General features: G+C 47.6%; 1 protein-coding gene and 1 pseudogene across 1 annotated transcript in view; one reads left to right on the top strand and one right to left on the bottom strand.

Annotated features, from left to right (window-relative positions):
- Nucleotides 1-21,442, bottom strand: part of HOMER2 (homer scaffold protein 2) — a 433,557-nt gene that overhangs the window by 14,947 nt on the left and 397,168 nt on the right. The window contains exon 7 of the mRNA XM_063925972.1: nucleotides 5,048-5,158. Within this exon, the coding sequence (XP_063782042.1) occupies nucleotides 5,048-5,158 (111 nt within the window). The remainder of the gene's footprint in view (nucleotides 1-5,047; nucleotides 5,159-21,442) is intronic.
- LOC134937669 (5S ribosomal RNA) lies at nucleotides 2,933-3,051 on the top strand (annotated as a pseudogene).

The raw sequence follows: 21,442 nt of genomic DNA, 5'->3' as shown, positions 1-21,442 counted from the left end.
GGAACCCCGCTGGGGCAGTGGCCTCCGGGAACCCCGCTGGGGCAGTGGCCTCCGGGAACCCCGCTGGGGCAGTGGCCTCCGGGAACCCCGCTGGGGTCAGCACCTCGGATTCTTTTACTGGGACCGGGCCGTTGGCCTCCCTGACTGGGATCGGGCCATCGGCCTCCCTCTCTGAGTCGATAATTATCGAAAGTTCTCCCGGGACTATGACTTCCGGGACTTTTGCTGAAGCAATAACGTTCAGATCCTCCACTGATGCTATGCTTCTTAAGTTCTTTCCTGGGGAAGAGACTTCTAGACCCTTCTTTGGGGCTGCGTCTCTCGAGACCCCACTTGGGGATATTACTTCAAAGATCCCTTCTGGGGTTTTGCTTCTCGAGTTCCCTTCAAGAACTATGGTTTTAGATACCCTTTCTGGGATTGCGCTTTTCAAATCCCTACCTGGGGTAACAGCTTCTGAGACCCCTTCTGGTATGGACACCTGAACTACAATATTTGATGTCCCTCTATAAGCTTGGGCATCGGGTACCGCACCAGCACTCTGGGCATCGGGTACCGCACCAGCACTCTGGGCATCGGGCACCACTCCAGGACCCTGGGCTACGGGCACCACTCCAGGACCCTGGGCTACGGGCACCACTCCAGGACCCTGGGCTACGGGCACCACTCCAGGACCCTGGGCTACGGGCACCACTCCAGGACCCTGGGCTACGGGCACCACTCCAGGACCCTGGGCTATGGGCACCACTCCAGGACCCTGCAACTCTGCTTCAACAGGAACCTCAAGAGAGGAAAGAAACATTCTCTTTTGATTCCGGAATCTATACTGGGGCTCCCTTGCCCAAGGACCCCAATTATAGGACAGAGAGTTTTTTAGTGTGGGTTGTGTGACAAGTACCTCTGCCACAGTAGGGACAGGAGTAGGTCTTGTATCCTGACTCAACTTGGCCAGAGGGCAAGACTCGTCACCACACTTTGGCTTGCGCAACTCACAGGTCTGCAGATAGTGGCCTAAACCCCCACAATATAGGCACAAGTTTAAGTTTCTGCGACGCAGACGCTCCTCTTCTGAGAGCCTGGGCCGCAGAAAACTTTTAAACCTTTTCTCTTCAATTAAACCAGAGGATTCTCTTGTCACCATACTGTGAACAAGAGTCTCTTTAGAGATAGATGTACTCTCAACGACTTCTGGCAAGAGGAGCAAGATTTTAGTCAGAAGGTTTTGCAGTTGCTTCAAAGATTGCTGCAAAACTGCTAGTCGCTCAGGTTTCAGAGCACTGACAGCAGAGTTCAGGGCTGAGAGAGATGCCTGCAGGGCTTGCATAGTTGACATAGGAGGACTTAAAACTAGACAAGGCAAGACTAGACAAGGCAAGACTAGACAAGGCAAGACTAGACAAGGCTGGAAAATTTTTTTTTTTTTTTTTTTTTTAAACACCGGACTGGATCTCTAAACACCGGACTGGATCTCAAAACACCGGACTGGATCTCAAAACACCGGACTGGATCTCAAAACACCGGACTGGATCTCAAAACACCGGACTGGATCTCAAAACACCGGACTGGATCTCAAAACACCGGACTGGATCTCAAAACACCGGACTGGATCTCAAAACACCGGACTGGGCCAAAAAAGAAAAAAAGTGTTTTTATTTCTTTTTTGTGGTATGGCTGGTGATAATGTTACGATTCCAGTACTTCTGACCAGAGGAGATCTTATGACAAAGGCCAGAGTACTGGAAGGGAATGCTGGTTACGGGAGCAGGAAAGCCTAGTAACCCCTGGCGCCCTAACTCCGTTGTCTCGCCCGTGTTATCAGATATCCCCTGCGAGACTATGGTTGCTTGAGCCCATGGCAGCCGCGTTTGAAGGGCGGATTATGTCTGCCCAACTCCGATGCCCCCTCAGGTCTTAATGGGAGACAAAGGGAAATCCGAGACAGGGTGATAACAAGGGGCCCTCTGACTAAACAACCAGGCCAGGGGCTACAAGCTAACTAGACTTAAACCAGAAGTATGTGCGGACAACCGCCAGGGAAAAGGACAACCAAAATCCACTAATCCGTTACTCCTACCCAGCACCGCTGGATACCAGAGTGGATTTGTGGGAGCGGAATCCTCCGCAAAAGCTCCGAGACTCAATATAACAAATAATAAATAGTAAGCGGTCAAGCCGCAACACACGGCTACGCCGCGACTCACGAACACCACAGGATGTTAAAGGTGCTCGGTCAGGACTCCAGGAACAGATGACAACTTCCGAGTACTGGACCACTGAGGACAGGAACGACCGGATAGAGCAGGACTGGAAACACTCTCTGCAACAGATACAGCAAACAGGAAACTCAGGAACTAGCAGGAACCAAGCTCAGAACTCAAGCAGACTGGAAAGCTAGAAATATCACCAGCATCTGCGAACTGCCCTCAGCCAGCATACAACAGGGAGACCTAATCAATAATCACATGCAGCTGCCTTGTTGCATGATTCCAACCTGACCAGATGCAATTAGCAGCCAGGTGAGACTGAACACATGGGAACAGGCTGCAATTACACAGACTCCCCAGCGGCAGCAGACAAGAGTATTCTAAAACAGAGCAACGGGAAATCCTGGCATGCAAGACAACTTAATAAACATAAATAGGAATGAACCGCTACCTGTGGTTCATAACAGTATCCCCTCCTTAAGGGTGAGCTCCGAGCACCCCATGACACCCACGGGGAACATAAACAGAAGTATAACATAAAATACAGAACCAAAATGCAAAACAGGAATGAGCCACAGCCGTGGCTCATAACACGTGGATAGCAGATTCACACCTACCCTACTGCGGTATTTCTTCTCAACACAGTCCTATCATCCTTTATTCTTTCTTGAGGACGAACCAATCCTTCTGTTTCGGTGCACTCTCATTGGTGGTATAGGGTCAATTATTTCTACGACCATACCCCTACGTTCACGCCCAATCTCGTCCGATCTTGGAAGCTAAACGGAGGTGGGCTGGGTCAGTACCTAGACAGGCAACTGCTAGGGAATACCCGGTGAAGTAGGAAGACTCCCTTCCCTATAGAAACAACACCAACAGCAGTATCACCACTTATACTCAATCCTACTACCTCTTGAACCTTTATTCGTCACAATCTATTTATCTACAATAGTGGCAAACTATTAGAATTGTTAATTAGTGTGTGGGCTCTTCCACTCACGAACCTAACCCTATTTTGGGCCGCATTAATACAAACACAGTTTGTACAGATATTTGGCAGACGGAAGCAGCTTAAGATGTAGCTATATTCCGATATGCAATTATCCAGGCATAATTAAGATCTGAACATTTTACAGTTTTTGGGAGAAATACTTCCCATATGACATATCAATGGCTACTTTTGTTTAATTTGTCTTGTTGAGTTCTCATGTATTTTAAAGAGCAGAATTAAAAGACTACGTTATCAATTTTTAGGCACATCACTTATCGACTATCACTTAGATAATTTAATAAGAGTGCGCCCAAACAAGAGTCATACTTTTCTCCTTGTACATATACAATTGCTTTCCTTTTCGTTACTCTGGGCGCACCGCCATACGGACAGATAGGAATTTTCAATAATTATTGCCCATCTCTGGCCCCTATATGATTATGTGTGTACTTTGAATCTAGGTCGGTGCAGGATCCAAAACCCTCCTATGTAACAGAGGTGTCTGCTCCTGTCCTGGCATGTATATAGGTGTCCTTGTATTAATGGCACGTTAGACCTAAGTAGTACCAAGAGAACCCCGTAGACTGTGTGCTCGCGGTTTCTCAGATGCCTGGCATAACATCTGTCATGTGTTGCAGCACTACTGCATTCCCCCCATCGAGTGGCCTGGGCATCTCCAGCAAGCCCTGGCCATGAAAAGTGCCCCCTACCCCTTTCTTTGCTTTTGGTCCTAATTACATGTTGTTCTATATCTGTGGTCTGTTACCACCAGACACAAGATCTCCTGATCTGCAGGGATTTCTCTCAATCCAGGTGGATCTTGTATCTAGTGGGAACAGATCACATCTGCACCTGGGGACGGACACATCTCTAATGGTAGAAGCCTCTGAATGCCTCATAGCACAACCTGAGGCTCCTCCACGCCGGTTGCAGTATGCTCCACCCCCCCTAAGAATACTATTTTTTTTACTTGTTTTAAAGAGTGCTCTCTCTTTTAAAAATGTTTTTACTCTCATTTTCTGTGTAACCTTGCTTTCATATACATATCCACGTGTCTATTAAATAAAATATTTTACTATATCTGATTACATATTCTAATCCTAAATGCACCATCCCATCACCATCTTGGTTTTACTGAATAGCACCATTCTCATGACACAACCACACCCATTTCAGTAAAAATGGAAAACCTTTGTTTTTTTGTATACATGGCTCCCAAAGAAGTGAAGATATTACTAATGCGATCCCTTCACTCCTTACACACTGCATAGTCCCTGCGGCTAAATTAGAATACATTCGGGTTATCGTTCATATCTTGCAGCCGAAAATAGCAATCGGATTTAGGACTCGATAATTAATAAATATGCTGCTTAGTCATCCATATTTATGCTTTTGGAGCGTGGGGTAACACCAGAGTTCCCAAAAGAAACCCAAACAAGCACGGGAAGGATATACAAGCTACATACAGTCACAAATTAAACCTATAACCTCGCGGCTGTGAGTCAGCATTGCAAACCACTATGTCAACCATGCTGCCAACCATAACAGGATGTGCTTATCTTGGGCAGTACTCCTTGCTTACCTTATGTCAGAAGACATGACATTTTTATGCATGAAATCTTAGGCTGGAAGTGGGGACTTGGCTGGGATTGGAAGTACAAATATGGAGGCACTGGCACTATTTTTGAGATGACCACTGCGCCGTGCTATAGTCATGCATATTTATAGGAGCGCAGGACCCATGTAGAATGCTAGTGGCCTGTTTTAATGTTGAAGGAATACTTCTGTACGTGACAAACTCATATGCCTTTAGGGTCAAACATAGATGAGTATCCAGAATTCCACAACTTACAGCTTCCTTCTCCTGAATGTCAGCCTCCAGCTCTAGTAATCTCCTGCTGAGCTCTTCATTCCGCTCTCGTTCCTTGTCGATCTCATCACATTGTGCTTCAAGCTCTCCAATCTTGAAAACAAAACCCAGTGGATAGATGTGTTCATACAATGACACTAATGGCATTGCTGTTCAGAATACATGAGCCAAATATCTGACAATCTCTCACATATTCACACAATCTTTACAGCTCATTCTCAAACACTTCAGCTACAATAACTGCACATAACTGTGAAATGCTTATTGAAACACTCAACCATTCAATAATATTCAATACTACTTAAAAAAACAAAACCCAAGTGGCTTCATAAAAATAAGTGGAATCCCTAGAGAACAGCCTTTTCTGTTCTACAGTAGACTATCCTGTGGATAGTATAAATATATCATTCCATATTAAGGATGTGCTACATATGATACCAATATAGGTTTTAGTGATAATATTGATAGCTGATCCATAACAGTTGCTTAGTTGGCTCCAAGAATCCCAGTCTGACATTAACTTGTACTGGCCACATTTGACTCAATCAGCCGCGTTACGCAGCGATTTCACTGCACACGTTGCAGGCTATTTTCAGCATGTGCACCACAGCAACACTCACTATTCAATTAGAAAATGCTTATTGAGGCACCTGCACAGTATGTGACATGGGGGAAGTGCATGAAAACGTGCAGAAATGTTTTTATTTATTAACAACTTCTTATATAGCGCAGCACATTCAGTTGCCCTGAACCCCAGAAAAGCGGCAAATAAGGTTGGATAACCATATAGAAGGCCATTAGGAGCCACAAGTAAAGTATTGGAGGTTCTTAAAAATTCTTAAAACGTTTCTTAAAATGTGGAAAAACGATAGTAAGTGTTTTTCATCAACTTAAAACCTCTAGATTACTTTGAGGTACAGAAAAATATCTGTAATGTGATTTGTAATTGTATTTAAGTAAGTCTTGGGGGGAAAAAAACACATGTAAGTACCTATTCACAAGTTCAAAAACTCATTTACCATCAATGCAACATCCCCGAGATAAATGTCCCACACAACTCAAACCTTTTTGAGTTTCTAAAGAAAAGCACCTTACTGTATACTGTATGCCATTATTGGCCAAATAATGCCATGTAAGTGCGTCAAAGTGCAAGTGGATTTTACCCTACTTTCCACCTACTAAGGGTCTGCAAACTAAAATCCACATTAACTTCCATTGAGACTTGTATTAACTTAGCACAGATTTCTAATTGAATAGGGAAAAGCAGGCTATTTGTCTCGCAGTTATTTGGGCCCAAATGTCAGATCTCATCTGATAGCAACTAATCCAGCAGTTTGCACTAGACAACAGGTGCTGCAATCAGTAATCAATACAGTACAAAGACCACGAGGCAGATGTATCAAACCTTCTAAAGAGGATAAGTCGTGAAGTTGCTCATAAAAACCAATCATGTTCTAGCTATTCTATAAAATGATAGGTAGAAACTGACTGATTGGTTGCTATGGGCAACTTCTTCACCTGTTCACTTTAGGTGGTTTGATACATCTCCCCCTTGGTTTCTTGTTCTCCGCTAATTTGGTTCAAAACATATACTTGGATTCGTCATATCTTTCACTGTACATTCCGACTGTCTCATACAGACTTTATACCTGCAGCATTGACTCCTCTTTATAAAACCCTTGCCTATTTATTAGAAGCTGCAATTAGCTGCATGTTCTGGCTCACAGCTTGGAAATCATGGATCTAAAAAAGAAAACTCGTCTAGCCATGGTAGTTTTTATATGGTACTAAAATAAATACTTCACTTATTTAATTTTATGTAGATTTTAGGGTTGTTTTTTTTATAGCCAAAAGTTTCACAATATTAACTGGTCATTTATGGAATACATTTGCGGCAATAAATAATAGATACACAAAAATAAATGAGTCTTTATATGTAGTTCCACAAAAAAACTGCAGAGTGTTGCCACAGTACAATCCCACCTTCCTGTCCCATATTAGAGCACCAATGACTTGTCTTCATTTAATTACCATGGGGGAGAAAAAAAATAGGATTTTAATACCTACCGGTAAATCCTTTTCTTTTAGTCCGTAGAGGATGCTGGGGTCATCATAGAACCATGGGGTATAGACGGAATCCGCAGGAGACATGGGCACTTTAAGACTTTGAAAGGGTGTGAACTGGCTCATCCCTCTATGTCCCTCCTCCAGACTCCAGTTATAGGTACTGTGCCCAGGGAGATGGGACATTTCGAGGAAAGGATTTATTGTTAAACTAAGGTTAGATTCATACCAGCTCACACCTCAACAAGCCGCAGAACGTGGCATTCAACAGAACACAAGCCAACGGCATGAACAATTGCAGCAACATGCTGACAATAACGTAACACAACATGTGTGTAACCACAACTAATAACTGCAGATACAGTACGCACTGGGACGGGCACCCAGCATCCTCTACGGACTAAGAGAAAATGATTTACCGGTAGGTATTAAAATCCTATTTTCTCATACGTCCTAGAGGATGCTGGGGTCATCATAGAACCATGGGGTTATACCAAAGCTCTAGAACGGGCGGGAGAGTGTGGATGACTCTGCAGCACCGATTGACCCAACTTAAGGCCTTCATCGGCCAAGGTGTCAAACTTGTAGAACTTTGCAAATGTGTTTGACCCCGACCAAGTAGCTGCTCGGCAAAGTTGCAATGCCGAGACCCCCCGGGCAGCGTGCAATTGTCTGCTTAGAAGCAGGACACCCAACCTTGTTGGGAGCATACAGCACAAACAGAGCCTCTGTTTTCCTAATCTGAGCCGTTCTGGCGACATAAATCTTCAAAGCTCTGACCACATCCAGAGATTTTGACTCAGCGAAGGCGTCAGTAGCCACAGGCACCACAATTGGTTGATTCATGTGGAAAGAGGAAACCACCTTCGGTAGAAATTGTTGACGTGTCCTCAATTCAGCTCTATCTTCATGGAAGATCAAATAAGGGCTCTTGTGAGACAAGGCCGCTAACTCAGACACCCGCCTTGCATATGCCAAGGCCAACAGGATGACCACTTTCCAAGTGAGGAATTTCAACTCCACCTTCCGTAAAGGTTCAAACCAATGTGATTGAAGGAACTGCAACACCACATTAAGATCCCATGGTGCCACTGGAGGCACAAATGGAGGTTGGATGTGCAACACGCCTTTCACGAAAGTCTGAACTTCTGGAAGGGAGGCCAATTGTTTCTGAAAGAAAACCGATAAGGCCGAAATCTGAACCTTAATTGAGCCCAATTTTAGGCCCGCATCCACACCTGCATGTAGAAAATGGAGAAAACGTCCCAGTCGAAACTCCTCCGTAGGAGTCCCCTTGGATTCACACCAAGAAACATATTTTCTCCAAATACGGTGGTAATGTTTAGACGTTACCCCTTTTCTGGAATGAATAAGTGTGGGAATGACTTCACTGGGAATACCCTTACGGGCTAGGATTTTGTGCTCAACCACCATGCCATCAAACGTAGCCGCGGTAAGTCCTGATACATGCACGGCCCCTGTTGTAACAGGTCCTCGCGCAGAGGAAGAGGCCAGGGATCTCCTATGAGTAATTCCTGAAGATCTGGATACCAAGCCCTCCTTGGCCAGTCTGGGACAATGAGGATCGCCCGGATCTTTGCTCTTCTTATGATCTTTAAAACCTTTGGAATGAGAGGAAGTGGAGGGAATACATACACCGACTGAAACACCCACGGTGTCACCAGTGCATCCACTGCAATTGCTTGAGGGTCCTTTGACCTGGAACAATATCTCTGAAGCTTCTTGTTGAGACGAGATGCCATCATGTCTACTTGAGGAACTCCCCAACGACTTGTCACCTCTGCGAAGACTTCTTGGTGGAGGCCCCACTCTCCTGGATGTCTGCTGAGGAAGTCTGCTTCCCAGTTGTCCACTCCTGGAATGAAGACCGCTGACAGAGCGCTTGTATGCTTTTCCACCCAGCGGAAAATCCTTGTGGCTTCTGCCATTGCCGCTCTGCTTTTCGGTCCGCCCTGACGGTTTATGTACGCTACTGCTGTTACATTGTCCGACTGGATCAGTACAGGTAGATCTCGAAGAAGATGTTCCGCTTGCAGAAGGCCATTGTAAATGGCCCTTAACTCCAGAACATTTATATGGAGACAAGTTTCCTGATTTGACCATCTTCCTTGGAAGTTTTCTCCCATTGTGACTGCCCCCCAGCCTCGGAGGCTTGCATCCGTGGTCACTAGGATCCAGTCCTGGATCACGAACCTGCGCCCTTCTAGGAGGTGAGAGCTGTGTAGCCACCACAGGAGTATTACCCTGGTTTTGGAAGACAGGATCATCCTCCGGTGCATGTGTAGGTGGGACCCGGACAACTTGTCCAACAGGTCCCACTGGAACACTCTGGCATGGAACCTGCCAAACTGAATGGCCTCGTAGGCCGCAACCATCTTCCCCAGCAACCGACTGCATTGATAGATTGACACTCTTGCTGGCTTCAGAATTTGTTTGACCAGACTCTGAAGTTCCAGAGCCTTTTCCACTGGAAGAAAGACTCTCTGTAGTTATGTGACCAATATCATTCCCAAAAACGACAACCGCGTCGTCGGAATCAACTGTGATTTTGGCAAGTTTAGGAGCCAACCATGTTGTTGAAGAACTGTCACGGAGAGTGCAACGTTTTGCACCAACTGGTCCCTGGATCTCGCCTTTATCAGGAGATCATCCAAGTAAGGGATAATCATGACTTGCGAAGGAGAACCATCATCTCTGCCATCACGTTGGTGAAAATCCTCGGAGCCGTGGACAGACCAAACGGCAACGTTTGAAATTGGTAATTACAATCCTGAATTGCAAACCTCAGGTAAGCCTGATGCGGAGGATAAATGGGAACATGTATGTAGGCATCCTTTATGTCCACCGACACCATACAATTCCCTTCCCCCAGACTGGAGATCACTGCTCGGAGAGACTCCATCTTGAATTTGAATTTCTTTAGGTAGAAATTTAGGGATTTCAGGTTTAGGATTGGTCTGACAGAGCCGTACGGCTTCGGGACCACAAACAGGCTCGAATAAAAGCCTTCTCCCTGTTGTGATGGGGGAACCCTGACGATAACTTGATTTTGACACAACTTTTGTATTGCGTCGCAAACTACCTCCCTGTCCGGAAGAGAAGCTGGTAAGGCCGATTTGAAAAACCGGCGAGGGGGAACGTCTTGAAACTCCAGCATGTACCCTTGGGATACTATTTGTAAAACCCATGGGTCTAGGTCCGAATGAACCCAAAACTGAATGAAGAGTTTGAAACGTGCCCCCACCGGTGCGGACTCCTGCATAGGAGCCCCAACGTCATGCGGTGGAAGTGGCAGAAGCCTGGGAGGACTTCTGCTCCTGGGAGCCTGACAAGGCTGGTGATCGTTTACCTCTTCCCCTTCCTCTAGTAGTAAGGAAGGAAGAACCTCGGCCCTTTCTGTATTTATTGGGCCGAAAGGACTGCATGTGATAGTGATGCGTTTTCTTTTGTTGTGGAGGAACATAAAAGGCAAAAAAGATGACTTACCCGCGGTAGCTGTGGATACCAAATCATCAAGGCCGTCACCAAATAAAGCCTTACCTTTATATGGTAGAGATTCCATACTTTTCTTGGAATCAGCATCAGCATTCCATTGGTGAATCCACAACGCTCGTCTAGCTGAGACTGCCATGGCATTGGTCTTTGATCCCAAAAGACCAATTTCTCTCGCAGCTTCCTTAAGGTATGCTGCAGCGTCCTTGATATAGCCCAGCGTCAAGAGGACGCTATCCCTATCTAGGGTATCTATTTCAGAAGACAAGTTGTCTGCCCACTTTTCAATAGCACTACTTACCCACGCAGACGCAATGACAGGTCTGAGTAGCGTACCTGTGGTAGCATAAATGGACTTTAACGTAGTTTCTTGTTTACGATCCACAGGATCCTTAAGGGCCGCCGTGTCAGGTGACGGGAGCGCCACCTTTTTAGACAAACGTGACAGAGCCTTGTCCACGGTGGGGGGTGACTCCCACTTTTCCCTATCCGCTGAGGGAAATGGATAAGCTACCTTAATTCTTTTGAGAATCTGAAACTTTTTGTCAGGAGCTTCCCAGAGTTTTTCAAATAGCGTGTTCAGTTCATGAGAGGGAGGAAACGTTATTTCAAGTTTCCTTTCCTTATACATACAGACCCTTTTATCAGGGACAGCCGGGTCCTCAGTGATATGTAGTACCTCTTTAACCGCCACAATCATGTACTGAATGCTCTTTGCCAATTTTGGATCTAATCTGGAATCGCTATAGTCGACACTGGAATCAGAGTCTGTGTCGGTATCAGTGTCTGCCAACTGGGCCAACGTACGTTTCTGTGACCCTGAGGGGACCTGACTTTGCAATAATATATCTTCTACAGATTTCTTCCATGCCTGGGTCTGAGACTCAGACTTATTTAGCCTCTCACTAATAAGAGTCCCATTAGCATTCAAGGCGTTCAACACATTTATCCAATCCAGCATCGGCGGTGACGACAGGGTCCCTCCCCCAGCCGTTTGTGTCCCTAATACAGTCTCCTCCTGGGAAGAGTCTTCAGCCTCAGACATGCCGACACATGTGTACCAAACACCCACAGACACACCGGGCATATAGGGGACAGACCCACAGTAAAGTCTGTCAGAGAGAGACAGAGGGAGTTTGCCAGCTCACAACCCAGCGCCTAATCACTGGTTCTGAATGCCCCAGACCTGCAGCGCTTTTATATTAAACATATATTGCAACAATATTTCTGTGCCCCCCCCCCCCTGTTTTGCACCCTGATACTTATTCAGAAGTGTGAGGAAGGACCAGCGTCTCTGCAGCATGTGTAGAGGAAAATGGCGCTGAGCTGTGAGGACGAAGCTCCACCCTCTTAATGGCGTGCTTCAGTCCCGCTTTTTTTAAATATATATTTATACTGGCGGGGGTTAGGACAGTGCCTAGGCACTTATGTCCCCTCTTGCCAGTTTCATTTTGAGGCTTTTCTGCTACCCAGGGTGCCCCCCCACACACACACATACCCTGTAGTGCTGCTGTGTATGTGGGAGCATTCCGTCACTGAAGTCTTCTTGATCTTCTTCTACTCACCTGTCTTCTGACTTCTGGCTCTGTAAGGGGGGTGTGACGGCCCGCTCTGGGAACGAGCATCTAGGCGTACCTAGCGATCAAACCCTCAGTAGCTAATGGTGTCCTGTAGCCAGAAGCAGATCCTTTGAACTCACTGGAAGTAGGTCATACTTCTCTCCCCTTAATCCCACGAAGCAGGGAGACTGTTGCCAGCAGTCTCCCTGAATATAAAAAACCTAACAAAAGTATTTTTCAGAGAAACTCAGTAGAGCTCCTCAGAGTGCATCCAGTCTGCCTGGGCGCAATTCTAAAACTGGAGTCTGGAGGAGGAGCATAGACGGAGGAGCCAGTTCACACCCTCTTAAAGTGCCCATGGCTCCTGTGGATCCCATCTATACCCCATGGTTCTATGATGACCCCAGCATCCTCTAGGATGTATGAGAAATAGGATTTTGGTTACCTACCGGTAAATCCTTTTCTCTTAGTCCGTAGAGGATGCTGGGGTCCATATTAGTACCATGGGGTACAGATGGGTCCACCAGGAGCCATTGGCACTTTAAGAGTTTAATAGTGTGGGCTGGCTCCTCCCTCTATGCCCCTCCTACCAGACTCAGTCTAGAAACTGTGCCCAAGGAGACGACATACTCCGAGAGAAGGACTTACACAGATAGTAGCGAGATTCATACCAGTTCACACAAACATGAAAATCCGGCCAACATGCCGGAACAACTCAGCAACAGATGAAAAAGTAAATAACGCAGAACTTACTTAGGAACCAGGTAACACTGAACCATAAACCAATGTAGGAAACGAAGCGCTGGGCGGGCGCCCAGCATCCTCTATGGACTACGAGAAAAGGATTTACCGGTAGGTAACCAAAATCCTATTTTCTCTTACGTCGTAGAGGATGCTGGGATCCATATTAGTACCATGGGAATGTACCAAAACTCCCAGTACGGGAGGGAGAGCGCGGAGGCTCCTGCAACACTGCCTAACCAAACTTGAGGTCATCAGAGGCCAAGGTATCGAACTTGGCAAACGTGTTCGACCCAAACCAAGTAGCTGCTCGGCAGAGTTGTATCGCCGAGACACCCCGGGCAGCCGCCCAGGAAGAGCCCATTTTACGAGTAGAGTGGGCCTTTACGGATTTCGGACACGGCAATCCTGCCGTGGAATAAGCATGCTGGATAGTGAACCTGATCCAGCGTGAAATCGACTGCTTAGAAGCAGGACATCCAATTTTCTTTGGATCATAGAGGACAAACAGAGTCACTTTTTCTATGACGAGCCGTCCTCTTCACGTAAATCTTCAAAGTCCTCACAACATCCAAGGCCTTTGAAGTAATTGAGGAGTCAGTAGCCACTGGCACCACAATAGGTTGGTTGATGTGGAAAGCCGACACAACCTTAGTTAGGAACTGTGGACGAGTCCTAAGTTCCACCCTGTCTTCATGGAAGATCAGATACGGGCTTTTACAAGATGAAGCCCCCAATTCCGACACGCGTCGTGCAGAAGCCAAGGCCAACAAGGTGACCGCCTTCCACGTGAGAAACTTGAGATCAGCCTCCTGTAGAGGCTCAAACCAAGCAGATTGCAGGAACTGCAACACCACATCAAGATCCCATGGAGCCGTAGGCGCCACAAAGGGAGGATGGATGTGCAGAACCCCTTTCAAAAAGGTCTGAACCTCAGGAAGAACAGCCAATTGTTTTTGGAAGAAGATGGACAAAGCAGAGATCTGGACCTTGATGGAGCCCAGTCTCAGTCCCATATCCACCCCTGCTTGCAGGAAAAGGAGAAAACGTCCAAGTTGAAACTCCACCGCCGGAAACTTCTTGGCCTCACACCAAGAAACATATTTTTTCCAAATGCGATGGTGATGCTTAGACGTTACCCCCTTCCTGGCCTGTATCGGGGTAGGGAATGACCACATTCGGGATACCCTTCCGAGCTAAGATCTGGCGTTCAACCACCATGCCGTCAAACAAAGCCACGGTAAGTCTTGATAAGCGAACGGCCCCTGCAGAAGCAGATCCTCCCGAAGAGGTAACGGCAGTGGATCTTTCAGCAGAAGATCCAGCAGATCCGCGTACCAAGCCCTCCTTGGCCAGTCCGGAGCAATGAGGATTGCCAGAACCTTTGTTCTTCTCACGAGTTGAAGAACCTTTGGTATCAGAGGAAGTGGAGGGAACACATACACCGACTTGAACACCCAAGGTGTTACCAGTGCGTCCACCGCCACTGCCCGTGGGTCTCTTGACCTGGAACAGAACCTCCGTAGCTTCTTGTTGAGGCAGGAGGCCATCATGTCTATGTGAGGAACCCCCCCCCCACCGACCGGTTGCCTCCTCGAACACCTCCGGATGGAGGCCCCACTCCCCTGGATGGAGATCGTGTCTGCTGAGGTAGTCTGCTTCCCAGTTGTCTATGCCTGGAATGAAGATTGCCGACATCGCCACCGCGTGCCTTTCTGCCCAGATGAGGATTTTTGACACCTCTGCCATGGCAGCTCTGGTCTTCGTTCCGCCTTGTCGGTTTATGTAGGCCACTGTGGTCACGTTGTCCGACTGCACCTGAACAGTCCATTCCTGTAGAAGGTGTGCTGCTCGCAGAAGGGCGTTGTAAACGGCCCTGAGTTCCAGGATGTTTATTGGGAGAATTGACTCTTGATCCAACCATCGTCCTTGAAAGCTTTCCCCCAGAGCGACCGGTTTCCAACCTCTTAGACCTGTCTTGATTTCCGAACCTTCGCCCTTCCAGAAGGTGTGGAAGTTGCAGCCACCAGAGGAGTGAAATCCTGGCTTTCGGAGACAGGCGTATCCTCTTGAGCATGTGTAGGTGAGAGCCCGACCACTGGCCCAAGAGGTCCAGTTGAAAAGGTCGAGCATGAAACCTGCCGTAATGCAGAGCCTCGTAGGCAGTAACCATCTTCCCCAGAAGGCGTATGCATTGATGAACCGATACCCGGGTAGGCCGTAGGACATCCCGGACCATTGTTTGAATCACCAACGCTTTCTCTGCCGGGAGAATTACCCTCTGCACTTCCGTGTCAAGGATCATTCCCAGGAAAGACAGCCGCCTTGTCGGCTCCAGATGAGACTTCGGAAGGTTCAGGATCCAACCGTGCTTCCTGAACAGCTGTGTCATGAGCGCGATGGACCGCAACAACCTCTCCCTGGATGACGCCTTGATCAGGAGATCGTCCAGATATGGAATTATGTTCACCCCCTGTTTGCGGAGGAGAACCATCATCTCCGCCATCACCTTGGTGAAGATCCTTGGTGCTGTTGAGAGGCCAAACGGCAGCGCCTGGAACTGATAGTGATCGTCCATCAGCGCAAACCTGAGATAAGCTTGATGTGGCTCCCAAATGGGAATGTGGAGGTAAGCATCCTTGATGTCCAGGGACACAAGGAACTCCCCCTCCGACAGCCCTGAAATGACAGCTCTCAGAGATTCCATCTTGAATTTGAACTCCTTGAGATAAGGGTTCAAAGACTTTAAATTTAGAATAGGCTGTACCGAACCATCCGGTTTCGGTACCACAAAAAATAAGAATTTACTTACCGATAATTCTATTTCTCATAGTCCGTAGTGGATGCTGGGACTCCGTCAGGACCATGGGGAATAGCGGGCTCCGCAGGAGACAGGGCACATCTAAAAAAGCTTTTAGGTCACATGGTGCGTACTGGCTCCTCCCCCTATGACCCTCCTCCAAGCCTCAGTTAGGTACTGTGCCCGGACGAGCGTACACAATAAGGAAGGATCTTGAATCCCGGGTAAGACTCATACCAGCCACACCAATCACACCGTACAACTTGTGATCTGAACCCAGTTAACAGTATGATAACACAAACGAAGTAGCCTCTGAACAGATGGCTCACAACAACAGTAATAACCCGATTTTTGTAACAATAACTATGTACAAGCATTGCAGACAATCCGCACTTGGGATGGGCGCCCAGCATCCACTACGGACTATGAGAAATAGAATTATCGGTAAGTAAATTCTTATTTTCTCTAACGTCCTAGTGGATGCTGGGACTCCGTCAGGACCATGGGGATTATACCAAAGCTCCCAAACGGGCGGGAGAGTGCGGATGACTCTGCAGCACCGAATGAGAGAACTCCAGGTCCTCTTTAGCCAGAGTATCAAATTTGTAAAATTTTACAAACGTGTTCTCCCCTGACCACGTAGCTGCTCGGCAAAGTTGTAATGCCGAGACTCCTCGGGCAGCCGCCCAGGATGAGCCCACTTTCCTTGTGGAATGGGCCTTTACAGATTTAGGCTGTGGCAGGCCTGCCACAGAATGTGCAAGTTGGATTGTACTACATATCCAACGTGCAATCGTCTGTTTAGACGCAGGAGCACCCAACTTGTTGGGTGCATACAATGTAAACAACGAGTCAGATTTTCTGACTCCAGCTGTCCTTGAAATATATATTTTTAATGCTCTGACAACGTCCAGTAACTTGGAGTCCTCCAAGTCGCTAGTAGCCGCAGGCACCACAATAGGCTGGTTCAAGTGAAATGCCGAAACCACCTTAGGGAGAAATTGAGGACGTGTCCTCAATTCTGCCCTGTCCGAATGGAATATCAGATATGGGCTTTTGTATGACAAAGCTGCCAACTCCGAAACTCTCCTGGCTGAAGCCAGGACCAACAGCATGGTTACCTTCCATGTAAGGTATTTTAAATCTACCGATTTTAAAGGCTCAAACCAATGAGATTTGAGAAAATTTAGAACCACGTTCAAATCCCACGGTGCCACTGGAGGCACTATTGGGGGTTGTATATGTAGTACACCTTTGACAAAAGTTTGTACTTCAGGCACTGACGCCAATTCCTTCTGGAAGAAAATTGATAAGGCCGAAATTTGAACTTTAATGGACCCCAATTTGAGGCCCATAGACAATCCTGCTTGCAGGAAATGTAAGAATCGACCCAATTGAAATTCTTCCGTTGGAGCCTTCTTGGCCTCACACCACGCAACATATTTTCTCCAAATGCGGTGATAATGTTGTGCGGTCACTTCTTTCCTGGCTTTAATTAAAGTAGGAATAACTTCCTCAGGAATGCCCTTCTCTTTTAGAATCCGGCGTTCAACCGCCATGCCGTCAAACGCAGCCGCGGTAAGTCTTGGAACATACAAGGTCCCTGCTGAAGCAGATCCCTTCTTAGAGGTAGAGGCCACGGATCCTCCGTGAGCATCTCTTGAAGTTCCGGATACCAAGTTCTTCTTGGCCAGTCCGGAGCTACCAGTATTGTTCTTACTCCTCTTTTCCGTATAATTCTCAGTACCTTTGGTATGAGAGGCAGAGGAGGGAACACATACACTGACTGGTACACCCACTGTGTTACCAGAGCGTCCACAGCTATTGCCTGAGGGTCTCTTGACCTGGCGCAATACCTGTCCAATTTTTTGTTGAGGCGAGACGCCATCATGTCCACCTTTGGTTTTTCCCAACGGTTCACAATCATGTGGAAAACTTCTGGATGAAGTCCCCACTCTCCCGGGTGAAGGTCGTGTCTGCTGAGGAAATCTGCTTCCCAGTTGTCCACTCCCGGGATGAACACTGCTGACAGTGCTACGACATGATTCTCCGCCCAGCGCAGAATCCTTGCAGCTTCTGCCATTGCACTCCTGCTTCTCGTGCCACCTTGTCGGTTTACGTGGGCGACTGCCGTGATGTTGTCGGACTGGATCAACACCGGCTGACCCTGAAGCAGCGATTTTGCCAGGCTTAGAGCATTGTAGATCGCTCTTAGCTCCAGTATATTTATGTGAAGAGACGTCTCCAGGTTTGACCACACGCCCTGGAAGTTTCTTCCCTTTGTGACTGCTCCCCAACCTCGTAGGCTGGCATCCGTAGTCACCAGGACCCAGTCCTGTATGCCGAATCTGCGGCCCACTAACAGATGGGCAGTCTGCAACCACCACAGGAGAGACAACCTTGTTCTCGGTGACAGTGTTATCCGCTGATGCATGTGCAGATGCGATCCGGACCATTTGTCCAGCAGATCCCACTGAAATGTTCGTGCATGGAATCTGCCGAATGGAATCGCTTCGTACGAAGCCACCATCTTTCCCAGGACTCTTGTGCATTGATGTACTGACACAGTTCCTGGTTTTAGGAGGTTCTTGACAAGTTCGGATAACTCCCTTGCTTTCTCTTCCGGGAGAAATACCTTTTTCTGAACCGTGTCCAGAATCATGCCCAGGAACAGCAGATGTGTTGTCGGGGTCAATTGAGATTTTGGAAGATTTAGAATCCACCCGTGTTGCTGAAGCACTACTTGTGTTAGCGCTACACCGACTTCCAGCTGTTCTCTGGACTTTGCCCTTATCAGGAGATCGTCCAAGTAAGGGATAATTAATACGCCTTCTCTTCGTAGAAGAACCATCATTTCGGTCATTACCTTGGTAAAGACCCGAGGGGCCGTGGACAACCCAAACGGCAGCGTTTGAAACTGATAATGACAGTCTTGTATCACGAACCTGAGATACCCTTGGTGTGAGGGGTAAATCGGGACATGTAGATAAGCATCTTTTATGTCCAAGGACACCATGAAGTCTCCTTCTTCCAGATTCGCTATCACTGCTCTGAGTGACTCCATCTTGAACTTGAATTTCTTTATGTACAGGTTCAAGGATTTCAGATTTAGAATAGGCCTTACCGAACCGTCCGGTTTCGGTACCACAAATAGTGTGGAATAATACCCCTTTCCCTGTTGTAGGAGGGGTACCTTGACTATCACCTGCTGGGAATACAGCTTGTGAATGGCTTCCAAAACCGACGTCCTTTCTGAGGGAGACGTTGGTAAAGCAGACTTTAGGAACCGGCGAGGGGGAGACCTTTCGAACTCCAGCATGTAACCCTGAGATACTATCTGCAGGACCCACGGGTCCACTTGTGAGTGAACCCATTGATTGCTGAAAATCTTGAGTCGACCCCCCACCGTTCCTGAGTCCGCTTGTAAAGCCCCAGCGTCATGCTGATGGCTTTGTAGAAGCCGGGGCGGGCTTCTGTTCCTGGGCAGGGGCTGCTTGCTGCCCTTTCTTACCCTTTCCTCTGCCTCGCGGCAGATAAGACTGTCCTTTTGGTCGCTTTTTATAGGAGCGAAAGGACTGCGGCTGAAAAGACGGTGTCTTTTTCTGTTGGGAGGGGGTCTGAGGTAAAAAAGTGGATTTGCCGGCAGTTGCCGTGGCCACCAGGTCCGAAAGACCGACCCCAAACAATTCCTCTCCTTTATATGGCAATACTTCCATATGCCTCTTGGAATCCGCATCACCTGACCACTGTCGCGTCCATAAACTTCTTCTGGCAGATATGGACATCGCGCTTACTCTTGATGCTAGAGTACAAACATCCCTCTGAGCATCTCGCATATAAAGGAAAGCATCCTTTAATTGCTCTAGAGTCAATAAAATACTGTCCCTATCCAGGGTATCAATATTTTCAGTCAGAGAATCCAACCACACTACCCCAGCACTGCACATCCAGGCTGAGGCTATTGCCGGTCGCAGTATAACACCAGTATGTGTGTATATACTCTTCAGTGTAGTTTCCAGCCTCCTATCTGCTGGATCCTTGAGGGCGGCCGTATCAGGAGACGGCAACGCCACTTGCTTTGATAAACGTGTGAGCGCCTTATCCACCCTAGGGGGTGTTTCCCAGCGCGCCCTAACCTCTGGTGGGAAAGGGTATAATGCCAATAACTTCTTGGAAATTAGCAGTTTTCTATCGGGGTTAACCCACGCTTCATCACACACGTCATTCAATTCCTCTGATTCTGGAAAAAATACAGGTAGTTTTTTCACCCCCCACATAATACCCCTTTTTGAGGTACCAGCAGTATCAGAGATCTGCAAAGCCTCCTTCATTGCCGTGATCATATAACGTGTGGCCCTATTGGAAAATACGTTTGTTTCTTCACCGTCGACACCAGATTCATCTGTGTCGGTACCCGTGTCGACTGACTGAGGTAAAGGACGTTTTACAGCCCCTGACGGTGTCTGAGACGCCTGAACCGGTACTAACTGGTTTGCCGGGCGTCTTATTTCGTCAACTGACTTTTGTAATGTGCTGACATTATCACGTAATTCCATAACTAAAGCCATCCATTCCGGTGTCGACTCCCTAGGGGGTGACATTACCATCATCGGCAATTGCTCTGCCTCCACACCAACATCGTCCTCATACATGTCGACACACACGTACCGACACACAGCAGCCACACAGGGAATGCTCTAATCGAAGACAGGACCCCCTAGCCCTTTGGGGAGACAGAGGGAGAGTTTGCCAGCACACACCAAAAGCGCTATAAATGTATATAAACAACCCTAGAAGGTGTTGTTTACTATATATGCGCTCTTAATATATAAATATCGCCAATTTATGCCCCCCTTCTCTTTGTTACCCTGTTTCTGTAGTGCAGTGCAGGGGAGAGACCTGGGAGCCTTCCTCACCAGCGGAGCTGAGCAGGAAAATGGCGCTGAGTGCTGAGGAGAATAAGCTCCGCCCCTTTTTCGGCGGGCTTTTCCCCGGTTTTTAAGAAACTGGCCTGGGTTAAAATACATACATATAGCCTTAATGGCTATATGTGATGTATTTATTTTGCCACTAAAGGTAATTATATTGCTGCCCAGGGCGCCCCCAGCAGCGCCCTGCACCCTCCGTGACTGAGTCAGTGAGCCGTGTGACAACAATGGCGCACAGCTGCCGTGCTGTGCGCTACCTTCAAGAAGACTGAGGAGTCTTCTGCCGCCTGCTTTCCGGACCTCCGTTCTGCCGTCTCTTCAGCGTCTGTAAGGGGGATCGGCGGCGCGGCTCCGGGACGAACCCCAGGCTGACCTGTGTTCCGACTCCCTCTGGAGCTAAGTGTCCAGTAGCCTAAGACTCCAATCCATCCTGCACGCAGGTGAGTTGGAAATCTCTCCCCTAAGTCCCTCGATGCAGTGATCCTGTTGCCAGCAGGAATCACTGAGATTGAAACCTAAAAAAAAACTTTTCTAAACAGCTCTTTAGGAGAGCCACCTAGATTGCACCCTCTCGGACGGGCACAAAAACCTAACTGGGGCTTGGAGGAGGGTCATAGGGGGAGGAGCCAGTACGCACCATGTGACCTAAAAGCTTTTTTAGATGTGCCCTGTCTCCTGCGGAGCCCGCTATTCCCCGTGGTCCTGGCGGAGTCCCAGCATCCACTAGGAAGTTAGAGAAAGGTTCGAATAATAACCCTTGTTCCTTTGCTGA

Source organism: Pseudophryne corroboree, chromosome 6 (genome assembly GCF_028390025.1).
Source record: "Pseudophryne corroboree isolate aPseCor3 chromosome 6, aPseCor3.hap2, whole genome shotgun sequence".
Lineage (NCBI taxonomy): Eukaryota > Metazoa > Chordata > Amphibia > Anura > Myobatrachidae > Pseudophryne > Pseudophryne corroboree.
The sequence above is the reverse complement of the archived record's forward strand: the minus strand, read 5'-3'. Positions and strand labels throughout refer to the sequence as shown.